The sequence below is a fragment of the Nicotiana tomentosiformis genome, chromosome 5 (genome assembly GCF_000390325.3).
Source record: "Nicotiana tomentosiformis chromosome 5, ASM39032v3, whole genome shotgun sequence".
NCBI classification, from domain to species: Eukaryota; Viridiplantae; Streptophyta; class Magnoliopsida; order Solanales; family Solanaceae; genus Nicotiana; species Nicotiana tomentosiformis.
Window position 1 is genome coordinate 109777984 of NC_090816.1, and position 14282 is coordinate 109792265.

Genomic DNA, 14282 nt, shown 5'->3' on the forward strand with positions numbered 1-14282 from the left:
CTCTCGCGAATGCATACCTTTCACTGGCGGACCCTATGCAAACTCGGGACCCTCTCCGCGAATGCGTAGGCTTAAATGCCTGAAGCTCCATCTGCCCGTTCCTCTCCGCGAACGCGAGGACCATGTCGCGAACGCGTAGCCTCAGGGTTCCACATCTTCGCGAATGCGGGAACCACATCGCGATTGCGAAGAGTAACTAACTTGGCCTTCCCAGATGCCTTACGCGAACGCGATGAAGAAAATGTCTGCAACAAAACACCAGAAAATCAACTATCTTCCAAAGTCCAAAAGTGATCCGTTAAGCATCCGAAACTCATCCGAGGCCCCCGGGTCCTCAACCAAACATTCCAACCAATCCTAAAATACCATACGAACTTAGTCGAGCTTTCGAATAACTCAAAACAATATCAAAACACCAATTACACTCGGATTCAAGCCTAAAGAATTTCTAAACTTTCAAATTTCACAAACGACGCCGAAACCTATCAAACCACGTCCGATTGACCTCACATTTTGTACACAAGTCATATTCAAAATTACGGACCTATTCCAACTTTCAGAATCAGAATCCAACCCCGATATCAAAAAGTCAGCCCCCCGGTCAAACTTCCCAAAATTTGACTTTCACCATTTCAAGCCTAAATTAGCTACAGACCTCAAATTTGCAGTCCAGACACGCTCTTAAGTACGAAATCACTCAACAGAGCTAACAGAACCGACCGGCCGAGTCGTTACATGTCTCCATACCGGTTAGTGTTCAGGAAGGCATACCATCTTCCGGTAGAACTTGAGCATAAGGCCATGTGGGCTTTGAAGAAGTTGAACCTTGAATGAGATGTCGCGGCAAATCTAAGGATGTCACAATTGAATGAGCTTGATGAATTCCGTTATCATGCCTACACAAGCTCGTCTCTTTACAAGAAGAAGATGAAGTACCTCCAAGACAAGTACATCCATAACAAGAAATTTAAAGAGAGTGATCTTGTGCTATTGTTCAATTCCCGGTTACGGATGTTTCCGGGCAAGTTGAAGTCAAAATGGAGTGGCCCCTTTGAAGTGGTGAATGTAACCCCCTTTGGTGCTCTAGATTTGAAAAATAAGAATGATGAGGTGTTTAGAGCCAATGAGCACCGGGTTAAACATTATCTTGGCAAGGTTGATGATGGCCACATTGTGGCGGTTCTTCATTTCAAATGATTGGTAATCTGTGTCGTGTCGCGACGTTAAGTTAGGCGCTTCTTGGGAGGCAACCCATGCATCTTTTTTTTTTCTTGTTTTTCTTCTTTGTTAGATAGCTTTGTTTTGTGCTAACTAGTTTTGAAGTGCATGCAGGAATTGGTGTGAATCACAGTGTCTGTGCAAGAAAAATTGGCTAAGTGTCACAGGAGTGCGGACCGCACCAAAATTATGCGGTCCGCACAATCACTCAGCGGCCGCAAAATTCTCTGCACACTTGACTTGGGTTAAGACTTGGACCTTCTTCTGCGGACTGCATACTTATGAATGCAGCCACACCTTTGAATCCCGCAGCCGCACAATAATAGTGCGGTCCGCATAGCTTCAATCAAGGCTCTCTAATTCTGGTCGTTTGTGGGGCGCATAATAGTGAGTGCGACCGCACTTGGCATCCTGCGGCCACACAATAATGGTGCAGTCTACATTTCTTCAGCTTGCCCAAAATTCCAACTCTCTTAATCTCTCTTCTGCGGCCACACCAAAATTATGCGGTCTGCATACTCTGAAGCTAATCTGACAAGGCTTCTTCATTGTTTGCGGCCGCACACAGTATTGTGCGGTCCACACTGTAAGCATTTTTGCCTTGTTTTGGTCTTTGTCCAATTTTGACTCTTTTTTGAGTTGATTTTCACTTCTTTGGCTCATCTCCCAATATTCCTGTATGAAAGCACATTTTATTAGTTCCCGCAAATACCTTTAAGCATTTTTCAGCTACAACGCAAGTAAAAAAGAGAAAATTAGCGGTCAAAATCCCTACATATCAATTCCCCCAAACTATCTATTTACTCCATGCCCTTCATCATTATTTTCTTTGAATCCCTTCAACTTTCTACCTTATTCACTTTCTTTTTGGCATTTTTGTTTTTATTCTTTCTTTCTTTTCTTTGCCTTCCCTTTTCTTCCTTTGTTTCTCTTCTTTGTACCTTTTCTCACTTTCAAACTCCTTGTCTCTCCCCCAAACTTATATTTTTGCCAATTGTTTCTCAAGAATGCTAAGGAAAGATTGGGTGACAAGAGAGGGTCATTACAAAACGGATAAAGGCTTGTAACATGGTTATTGAAAGAAAGAAGGCTTTGGCTCAAATGGGTTGACTAGGGATATCACATTTGTAGGCTATGGAAGATTTCAAACTTCAAATCGGATCAAAGAGAGCCTACAATCATTTTTCAAGCCAAGCTACATTTAGAATTTCACCTAGAAAATATTCAGGGAAAGTTCTAGACTATTAGCACGGGAACTTGGACTTGTAATTCAATACCTCCCCTTTCACGCTGCTGAATTGCAAAAGAGACCAAAGTCGAGAGCCCACAACAACCCTAGTTAAGATTGAGAATCACAAATGGCTCGACTGAACCACTCGATGACTGTTTAAGTCAACACAAGAGTCAAAAGGTCACAAATAGAGCTATTTTATGCCAACAACTTTGTTTTTAACTATAAGGTTGGAGATAAATGTGTTGGTACCAAGTGAATCATGCTTGAGACCCTTTTATTCATTACTACTATATTTGCCTAAACATAAAAGAAAACGGACTCAATCCCTTATAAAGGTTGTCACGCCAACCATCATTGGGAAGAGCCACCCGGTTCACACAAAATCTTAAATTAATGTCGCCCAAACTCACACCACAAATATAGGTAATGAGGTGGTCAAAGCAATAATAAAACCCAACGCAAGCCGGGATCGAATCTTCAAGGAGTTAGAATTGGGATTAGGTATATGCTTAGTGTAATTGTACGATATGTCTTAGATTACACTTCCACATTCTTGTTTGTTGTGTCTACTTCTACTTTAAACTATTGATTGCAATTATAAAACTAGAATATAATATTTTTGGTTTTGGTTGTTTTCCAAATGGTAAAAGATATAGGGTCGTGACTTCCACCTAGGTGGTTACCTAATGGGTTGTAAACTCTAATGCAAGTTTGATTGGTCGGGGTTGTAATATAGCAATCACATGCAATTCTATACCTCTCGGTAGTTTGAGTGATTTTTCCCAATTTGGCTTTCTCAAGTCCAAATGGGTATTGCAGAAAACAAGTGATAAATGCTCAAGTCGGGTCTTACTCTCTCTATATTCAATCCTTTAATTAGGGCTATCAATTTCTTGAGTTCACCCCAATTTCTTGTTAGCCAAGTTTTCCTAGATTTAGTCTCTCTTTCTCAAGTAGAGACTAAGTCAATTAGGCGTGAATCAATGTTTGCAACCATTAATTCTTGAATTCAAGAAAGAACTAGGCTAAATATCACTAACTCAATCACAAACAAATCCTAAATCAAACACCCATTAATTACCCACACTAGGGTTGGGCCACAACCCTAGCTAAAAATTTAGCTACTCATGAAAAATAAAGAAATACAAGAAAAATTAAGATAGAATGCATAATAATTGATTAGAGAAAGAAAATATAATGTTTAGAAGCTAATCTAGTGCAATATTACTCAAAATAGTAAAGAAAAACGGCTCAGGTGCTCTCCCAAAACAAAACTTACAATAAAAATGACAAAAAGTTCTATTTATACTAAGCTAAAAATATCTGACAAAAATGCCCCTGCGGAGGTTGTGCGGCCGCATAATTCTGAGTGTGCTCCGCACTCTGAGCTTGACTGGCTAACTGGGACTTCTGCGGTCACATAAAAGTGGGATGCGGCCGCACTTCATCTAATTGTGCGGACCGCACATTTCTGAGTGCGGCCGCACACTTGACTTGGGCTGGGACTTGGACCTTCTTCTGCGGACTGCATACTTATGAATGCAGCCACACCTTTGAATCCCACGGCCGCACAATAATAGAGCGGTCCGCATAGCTTCAATCAAGGCTCTCTGATTCTAGTCGTTTGCGGGCCGCATAATAGTGAGTGCGACCGCACTTGGCATCCTGCGGCCGCACAATAATGGTGCAGTCCGCATTTCTTCAGCTTGCCCAAAATTCCAACTCTCTGAATCTCTCTTCTGTGGCCGCACCAAAATTATGCGGTCCGCATACTGTGAAGCTAATATGACAGGGCTTCTTCATTGTTTGCGGCCGCACACAGTATTGTGCGGTCCGTACTGTAAGCAGTTTTGCCTTGTTTTGGTCTTTGTCCAATTTTGATTCTTTTTTGAGTTGATTTTTACTTCTTTGGCTCGTCTCCCAATATTCCTGCACGAAAGCACATTTTATTAGTTTCCGTAAATACCTTTAAAACATTTTTGAGCTAAAACGCAAGTAAAAGAGAGCAAATTAGCGGTCAAAATCCCTACTTATCAACTCCCCAAACTTAAGTTTTTGCTTGTCCTCAAGCAATTAAGGCAATTCCCACCTCCACTAGAAAAAAATATATTTCAGCTGGCCGAAGGTGAATCAATCACACATCAATTGGGACCAACAATTACCCACAACACCTATGAATTATCAACAATGCAATGATTTGACTTTTTTAGTACAATAGTTCTAATGTGATACTAGAGCATCAAGAGTTGACTTTATTCATCAAGGAAGCTCGTTCTTTCATGTAGATCATTGTGGATCCCAGAATCCTCCTTCTCTACTCTTCATTAGCATATCTCACTTTAGAATGTAACACTCGATGCAAGGATTGTGAAAAGTTCGCTCATGTCTCTTAAACGAATACAAATGCCACAAGTACGGCTCTAAGTACCGTAAGCTTGCCCCTTATGTAAATCACCATTAATGTAAGCTCACTCAACTTGAAATCATGTAGGGCTTTTACGGGATGTAATGAAGGCTTTTGGACTAAGGTAGGACTTGTTGGAATAGAATGGTTTCGTCTTTCCTTAAGCACTCCATTTTCTCTTTAGCTCATACTTTGTCGACTCTTTGAGTCAATTCCTTTTTCCTCGAGGAAACTAGAGAGATGTAACGTCACTCTTTCTTGGCCATGACATTCATTTTTCTCCTTTTCTATTTACTCCATGCCCTTCATCATTGTTTTCTTTGAATCCCTTTAACTTTCTACCTTATTCACTTTCTTTTTGGCATTTTTCTTTTTATTCTTTCTTTCTTTTCTTTGTCTTCCCTTTTCTTCCTTTCTTTTTCTTCTTTGTACCTTTTTTCACTTTCAAACTCCCCGTCTCTCCCCTAAACTTATGTTTTTGCCAATTTTTTCTCAAGAATGCTAAGGAAAGATTGGGTCCAAGAGAGGGTCATTACAAAACGGATAAAGGCTTGTAACGTGGTTATTGAAAGAAAGAAGGATTAGGCTGAAATGGGTTGACTAGGGATATCACATTGGTAGGATATGGAAGATTTCAAACTTCAAATCGGATCAAGGAGAGCCTACAATCATTTCTCAAGCCAAGCTACACTTAGAATTTCGCCTAGAAAAATATTCGGGGCAAGTTCTAGACTATTAACACGGGAACTTGGACTTGTAATTCAATACCTCCCCTTTCACGCTGCTGAATTGCAAAAGAGACCGGAGTCAAGGGCCCACAACAACCCTAGTTAAGATTGAGAATCAAAAATGGCTCGACTGAACCACTCGATGACTGTTTAAGTCAACACAAGAGTCACAAGGTCACAACTAGATCTATTTTATGCCAACAACTTTGTTTTTAACCATAAAGTTGGAGGTAAATGTGTTGGTACCAAGTGAAGCATTCTTGAGACCATTTTATTCATTACTACTATATTTTCCTAAACATAAAAGAAAACGGACTCAATCCCTTAAGAAGGTTGTCACGTCATCCATCATTGGGAAGAGCCATCCGGTTCACACAAAATCCACCTTTGGAAAGAACCGTGGCATTAAGAAAACCAAAGGCTTATTAATAACTCAAACGTAAAAAGAAGCTAACAAATCAAAAAGAAACTACTAAAGTAAATAAGAAGTTATACTACAAAGAAAGACAAAGTAAAGAAGCTACGAAATAAACTACAGAAAGCAAGATAAATGAATATACAAACCGAAGTAAAATTAATATATACCTAAGGGAGACTGAATATATACATCAAACGAATGGGATAATATATACATACCAAAGAGAAAATAAAGATAAAGGAAAAATAGTATGAGAGTTATTACAGGCCATATGTCAATGTCAATCAATCAAAATAAACCGCCCCCCGAATAAAAATATGCATTGTCCCCAATGCTTAACAAAAATAAGAATTGGGAAGGGTAGAGAGTTAAGATAACTCCCTATGTGGTCTCAGTCTGCATGGGATCCACAACACCCTTTGTCTCCTCTAACTGTATCTCATAATCACCTGGCTGAGGGAAAACAGGGTTATTGAGCATCTGGATCATCTCCTCAGTGGTGTGGGCAGCCGCAACCGGCTCCTCAGACTGGACGACTGCTATATGTGATGCCTCTAGTACTGCTGGTGTTGAAGGTGCTCCCTCCATAAGTAAGTCCAGTGGTAGATCTCCGGCAGATGCAATTTTGGCAACTACTTTCCTCAACTTGTCCACTGACCTCTTCGATGCCTGAGACTTCCGCATCTTCTTTGTTTGCTTTCCTAACTCCTCAATGACCTCCCCATGCGCCACTACAGTCTCCATAATGGTCTTTTGGTTGTCCAGAATCTTCTTCAATGTTTCCTCCACTGACGGAGGTACCTGTGGTGCTGCTGGGGCTGCTGACTGTGCTGCAACAACACTGGATATGTCAGACATCTTTGAAGTAGCTGCCTGCATCCAGTTGTTGAGACTCGCCAATGTCTGGGAGACTCGCAGCGCAGTCTATGGATAAGTGGATGAAGCTAGCACTGATAATAAATCTGGTGGTCTAGAAGACAACAGTGGTGGCATGGATGTTGTCCCGGTAGAAGGACCGGCTGCTGTGGAAGGCTCAACAGCTGAATCAGTAACTACTACCGCTGACTCCTCAGACTAGCTAGCGGAGGTAGTTGCCTTACCCTTGAACTTCGGGTTGTCAGCACCCTGCAGGTGGTATTATGAGAAAGGCTTCTTGGCCTTTACTTCTGTATCATATTGCCTCGGCTCCACCTTTTGATCTTTGAAGTATTCTGTGAGGAAGTTCGGGTACGGGTATGATCTCTCATCTTTCTGGACAGCTAATGTGATGTTGGTGGACATGATGGCACCAATATTAATCGGATACCCCGCCATAATCGAAGCCACCAGGACTGTACGGGGAAGTGGGAGGTTGTTCTCATTTAGGCACGGATCAATGCGGATGCAGACAAATGTTTGCCACCTTTTTGCTTCGAAATTTAGGGTGGCACGAACTATGGGAACCCCTACTATAAGCCACAGAGGTATTGATCCTCGAATAGTCAAAATCTCAGCTAGCCACGGGCGAGCTGCATCACCCATAGCCAGCTTTTTCAAGTATTGGGCTGCCTCCACTTCCTCAAATCCCACATAAGAGTTCAAAGCACAAGAGTCGAATCGGATTTTTAGATTTTGCACTTTTGTCACCTTGGTACCCTTCTTAATGTGAGCCACATTAGCATAACATTCTTTAACCAAATGCTCATTTGCACCGAGGGTGCTTTGGGTGAACCATTTCCATCATTTTCTCTACTGTAACTGTCTGAGGACATTTGGGTTGTGCTTGTCCAAATCCTTCATCAAGAATTGTCACTCAAGAGTGAGCGATCTCTGGGGCCACCACTCTCTAAATCTGTTGAAGGCAGTCAAGCTGACAAATCTGTCTTCCCACATCTCCCTTTTCTTCGACCTCTCTAAACCCTCCACTGTAGCATCACCCCATCTACCATCATCCGGGACATCATCATCATCAACATTGATTGGTGCAGCCGGGGCATGTGAGGAAGAGGGCTCAGAATCTGGGCTACCCTCTTCCGAACCTTCAGAAGAACTAGCAGCGGAAGATGTCTCATTTACCAAGTGGAATCTACCCGGGACTTATTGTGATTGGGCTTCCGGCTGTGCTTGCATAGAGTTACTCTCAGAAGCTTCCCCAGATGGGAGATACTCACTGGTCTTGGAGGGTTCAAGAACACTATTAGCGGTTTGTTTCTTGCCTATGGTCCTCTGAATGGCAAGTGGTAGGTTACTCTTGCCGCTGCCTCGGCCTCGTGAGATTATGCCCTCCCTTTTGATGTATCTCCTCCACCACGTGATCTAACCATCGTCTGTAATTCATAACAATAAGAATCAGTTAGAGTTTAGGTTCATAGGACACAGATATATGCATGACAGTTGCAGGCCAGTTGTGGAAAAACTGAAGAGGCAGTGCGGACCGCACAAAAGTGAGTGCGGCCGCACAACCAAAAGTGTGGACCGCACAATTTTGAGTGCGGCCACACAGACAAAAGTGTGGACCGCACAATTTTGAGTACGACCACACAGCCAAAAGTGCGGACTACATAATTTTGAGTGCGGCCGCACAACCCCAAGTTCAGAATACTGGGCTCTCTGATCATTCATTAGTGCGGACCACACAATTTTGCTGCGGACCGCATATTTTTGAGTGCGGTCCGCACAATTCAAGCATACAGAAGCCCTAAGTTAAAGGACTGCGGACCGCACAAAAATGTGTGCGGCCGCACAATTTGAATTTTCACGGGCAGTAAACTAGGGTCAAGCAGGTTTTTCACAATTTAGACACGGTTTGCACAAATTAACAAGCTTAGTGGTCTACCCAGTCCCTAATTAACACATATGAGGCTACCCACATGATTTTGAAGCACATATTAAGCACATTTGACATTTATAGGCCTAAAAATAACTAAACTAATCAAAGAAAATAAGAATGCAAATTAAGAAAAAATAACAAAAATTTAACATGGATTGAACATACCAGTAGTGAATGATGCAGGTGAGAATATAACTTGATCAAATGAGGGAAGATTTAGAGCTAATGGGGTATGCACCGTGCTTGCTTAGGGCTTGAGCTTTCAGAGAGTGTAAAGTGTGAAAAGTTTTGAAAAGCCCTATTTATAGGTTCACCCGTCGGGCCCAGGACTTACCTGAGTGCGGCCACACAATTTTAAGTGCGGTCCGTACTTCTTACCTGTACCTAGGTAGACTTTCTGCGGTCCGCACAAGAATGAATGTGGCCGCAAATTTTGTGCGGACCGCACAATTTTGTGTGCGGCCGCAATTTGTTAAGGAAATTTGACAGGCCAAACTTCAGAGACCATGCATTTTTGATCTTCCAGTTGTGCGACATAAGTTTAGGCAAATATAGTAGTAATGAATAAAAGGGTCTCAAGCATGCTTCACTTGGTACCAACACATTTACCTCCAACCTTATGGTTAAAAACAAAGTTGTTGGCATAAAATAGCTCTAGTTGTGACCTTTTGACTCTTGTGTTGACTTAAACAGTCATCGAGTGGTTCAGTCGAGCCATTTGTGATTCTCAATCTTAACTTGGGTTGTTGTGGGCCCTCGACTCCGGTCTCTTTTGCAATTCAGCAGCGTGAAAGGGGAGGTATTGAATTACAAGTCCAAGTTCCCGTGCTAATAGTCTAGAATTTGCCCCGAATATTTTTCTAGGCGAAATTCTAAGTGTAGCTTGGCTTGAGAAATAATTGTAGGCTCTCCTTGATCCGATTTGAAGTTTGAAATCTTCCATATCCTACCAATGTGATATCCCTAGTCAACCCATTTGAGCCTAATCCTTCTTTTTTTCAATAACCACGTTACAAGCCTTTATCCGTTTTGTAATGACCCTCTCTTGAACCCAATCTTTCCTTAGCATTCTTGAGAAAAAATTGGCAAAAATATAATTTTGGGGGAGAGACGAGGAGTTTGAAAGTGAAAAAAGGTACAAAGAAGAAAAAGAAAGGAAGAAAAGGGAAGGCAAAGAAAAGAAAGAAAGAATAAAAAGAAAAATACCAAAAAAAAAGTGAATAAGGTAGAAAGTTGAAGGGATTCAAAGAAAACAATGATGAAGGGCATGGAGTAAATAGAAAAGGAGAAAATGAATGTCATGACCAAGAAAGAGTGACGTTACATCTCTCTAGTTCCCCCGAGGAAAAAGGAATTGACTCAAAGAGTCGACAAAGTATGAGCCAAAGAGAAAATGGAGTGCTTAAGGAAAGATGAAACCATTCTATTCCAACAAGTCCTACCTTAGTCCAAAAGCCTTCATTACATCCCGTAAAAGCCCTACATGATTTCAAGTTGAGTGAGCTTACATTAATGGTGATTTACATAAGGGGCAAGCTTATGGTACTTAGAGTCAGACTTGTGGCATTCGTATTCGTTTGAGAGAGATGAGCGAACTTTTCACAATCCTTGCATCGAGTGTTACATTCTAAAGTGAGATATGCTAATGAAGAGTATAGGAGGAGGAGTTTGGGATCCACAATGACTTACATGAAAGAGCGAGCTTCCTTGATGAATAAAGTCAACTCTTGATGCTCTAGTGTCACATTAGAACTATTGTACTCAAAAAGTCAAATCATTGCCTTGTTGATAATTCATATGTGTTGTGGGTAATTGTTGGTCTCAATTGATGTGTGATTGATTCACCTTCGGCCAGCTGAAATATCTTTTTTTCTAGTGGAGGTGGGAATTGCCTTAATTGTTTTAGGACAAGAAAAAGCTTAAGTTTGGGGGAGTTGATAAGTAAGGATTTTGACCGCTAATTTGCTCTCTTTTACTTGCGTTTTAGCTCAAAAATGCTTAAAGGTATTTTAGGGAACTAATAAAATGTGCTTTCGTGCAGGAATATTGGGAGACGAGCCAAAGAAGTGAAAATAAACTCAAAAAAGAGTCAAAATTGGACAAAGACCAAAACAAGGCAAAAATGCTTACAGTGTGGACCGCACAATACTGTGTGCGGCCGCAAACAATGAAGAAGCCCTGTCATATTAGCTTCAGAGTATGCGGACCGCATAATTTTGGTGCGGCCGCAGAAGAGAGATTCAGAGATTTGGAATTTTGGGCAAGCTGAAGAAATGCAAACTGCACCATTATTGTGCGGCCGCAGGATGCCAAGTGCGGTCGCACTCACTATTATGCGGCCCGCAAATGACCAGAATCATAGAGCCTTGGTTGAAGCTATGCGAACCGCACTATTATTGTGCGGCTGCGGGATTAAAAGGTGCGGACACATTCATAAGTATGCAGTCCGCAGAAGAAGGTCCAAGTCCCAGCCCAAGTCAAGTGTTCGACCGCACTCAGAAATGTGCGGTCCACACAATTAGATGAAGTGCGGCTACATCCCACTTTTATGCGACCGCAGAAGGCCCAGTTGACCAGTCAAGCTCAGAGTGCGGAGTGCACTCATAATTATGCGGCCGCACAACCTCCGCAGGGGCATTTTTCTTAGATATTTTCAGCTTAGTATAAATAGAACTTTTTGTTATTATAAGGGTAAGTTTTGTTTTGGGAGAGCACCTGAGCCATTTTTCTTTACTGTTTTGAGTAATATCGTACTAGATTAGCTTCTAAACATTAGGTTTTCTTTCCCTAATCAATTATTATGCATTCTATCTTAATTTCTTCTTGTATTTCTTTATTTCTCATGAGTAGCTAAATTTTTAGCTAGGGTTGTGGCCCAACCCTAGTGTGGGTACTTAATGGGTATTTGATTTAGGACTCTTTGTGATTGGGTTAGTGATATTTAGCCTAGTTCTTGCTTGAATTCAAGAATTAATGGTTGCAAGTCTCTACTTGAGAAAGAGAGACTAAGTCTAGAAAAACTTAGCTAACAAGAAATTGGGGCGAACTCAAGAAATTGATAGCCCCAATTAAAGGGTTGAATCTAGAGATAATAAGACCCGACTTGAGCATTTATCACTTATTTTGTGCAATACCCATTTGGACTTGAGAAATCCAAATTGGGCAAAATCACTCAAACTACCAAGAGGTATAGAGTGGGTAATTGTGTGTGATTGCTATATTACAACTCCGACTAATCAAACTTGCCCTAGAGTTTACAACCCATTAGGTAACCACCTAGGTAGAAGTCACGGCCCTAGATCTTCTATCATTTGAAAAACAACCAAAACCAAAAATATTGTATTCTAGTTTTATAATTGCAATCAATAGTTTAAAGTAAAAGTAGAAACAACAAATAAGAATGTGAAAGTGTAATCTAAGTCATATCGTACAATTACACTAAGCATATACCTAATCCCAATTCTAACTCCCTGAGGATTCGACCCCGACTTGCGTTGGGTTTTATTATTGCTTCGACCGCCTCATTACCTATATTTGTGGTGTGAGTTTGGGCGACATCAGTGATGCCGTACCATTTGAGAGTATAAAGCACGAAGGGTGATGTCGTGCCATTTGAGAGTGTAAGGCACGAAGGGTGATGTCGTGCCATTTGAGAGTGTAAAGCACGAAGGGTGATACCGTACCATTTCAGTTATATTATCATGTGAGAAAAAGTATAAAGCACGAAGGGTGATGCCCTTGCATTCTTAATATGCACGAAGGATAATGCCGTGCCATTTCATTTATATTATCATGTAAGAATGAGAGTAAAATCACGAAGGGTGATGCTGTGTCATTATTTTTATATTATCATATATTCATGGCACGAAGGGTGTTTCCGTGCAGGCGAGGACAAGAGACATACATTATATTGTAATATCTTTTCATTGTGTATACATTCATGCCTTTATCTTGAGCTGTTATTGTGCACCTATATTTTCTATGTGTCTTGTAGTTGTTGTTGCTTCCTGTATGCCTCCCACTTTATTTGTTTTATTGTTAATGGCATTTCTCTCACCTAGTTGGTATTGTTATATGTATGCACGGTGAGAAAGAGATAAATACACGAAGGGTATTGCCGTGCCAATTGATTTGATCCACACACACACACACACACACACACACACACACACACATATATATATATATATATATATATATATGGTGAGAATAAGACAAGTGCACAAAGGTATTACCGTTCCATTCCATGTAATATGTTGAATATATTTCTCACACCAGGAAAGTTAAAATGAGGTGTCACATGATGACTTTTACTTGAAAGAATTATATTCGCTTATTTACTTGAAAGAATTATATTCGAAAGATATTTATTTGAAAGAATTATATTCGTAAGATATTTATTAGAAGGAAGTATATTCGGGATATATTTAATTGTATGGATTACATTCTAAAGATTTTTATTTGAAAAACTTATAGATAAAAAAATATATATTTTGAAGGACTTGATTAATTGGTTGTACTTGTGTTTATTATTCGTTTGAGCAATATTAATGGTGTTCCTGTTGCCTTGCTGTTTATGTCACAAGTGGATTATTATTTCCATCACTGCTATTTGTTTTCTATTATTTTTGTATGCTATATTACACAGGTTTTTTAACTAGTGAGTGTCTTGACTGTACCTCGTCACTACTCCACCGAGGTTAGTCTTGATACTTACTGGGTACTGACTGTGGTGTACTCATACTACACTTCTGCATATTTTTGTGCAGAGCCAGGTATTGGAGATATCGGATTCGGGCAGAGATTAGAGTGTGATCACAAGGATTCAAGGTAGGACTGCTTGGTCGTCGCAGTCCCTTGGAGTCTTTCCATTATATTGCACTATTAACTCTTATTCGAATAGTATTGTATATTCCATCCTTGAGATCATTGCATATATTCAGTTAGAGTTCGTGACTCTGTATTACCAGCCTTGGGAGGTTGTTGTAATTATATGTTTAAAAAATGACTCGAAATAAAATTGTAATCGGCTTACCTAATTTTAGAAACTAAGTGCCATCACAACGCCTGTGATGGGATTTTGGGTCGTGAAAAAACTTCATATGGTACCATGTGAGATAATACTGTTGGCAAAGCTCATAATTATGAAAAACTATCTCTTAGATATTAGTGTGAGGGAATCTAATACCTAAAAAATTTGTTGGACAGAAAAAGTTAATTCCATACAAATCAAACCCACTATTGTATTTAAAGTTCACAATTCATGTACATTACTCAATCATATCATAGTATTAAAAATGTTTATTTTCACCGACCCCCCCCCCCCCCCCCGAAAGAGATGTAAATCTCCAATATTAGATGTTATGTCTTTGTTAAATAAATGTTATTTTCTCTGCCTTTATTTATTTAACATACTTCATTTTTGAAACATTCCAATTTAGATGTCGTTCTACCATTAGTATCATTTCAAA

General features: G+C 40.4%; 1 protein-coding gene across 1 annotated transcript; it reads left to right on the plus strand.

The window, feature by feature from the left end:
* Positions 1-855: 855 nt before the first annotated feature.
* Positions 856-1197, plus strand: LOC138892986 (uncharacterized). The gene has a single exon (XM_070176747.1). The coding sequence runs from the start codon at positions 856-858 to the stop codon at positions 1195-1197; it is 342 nt and encodes a 113-aa protein (XP_070032848.1).
* The last annotated feature ends 13085 nt before the right edge of the window (positions 1198-14282 follow it).

What these genes read in the sequence shown, in the direction of transcription:
- LOC138892986 (XM_070176747.1), top strand. Translation starts at nt 856, where the DNA reads ATGTCACAATTGAATGAGCTTGATGAATTCCGTTATCATGCCTACACA.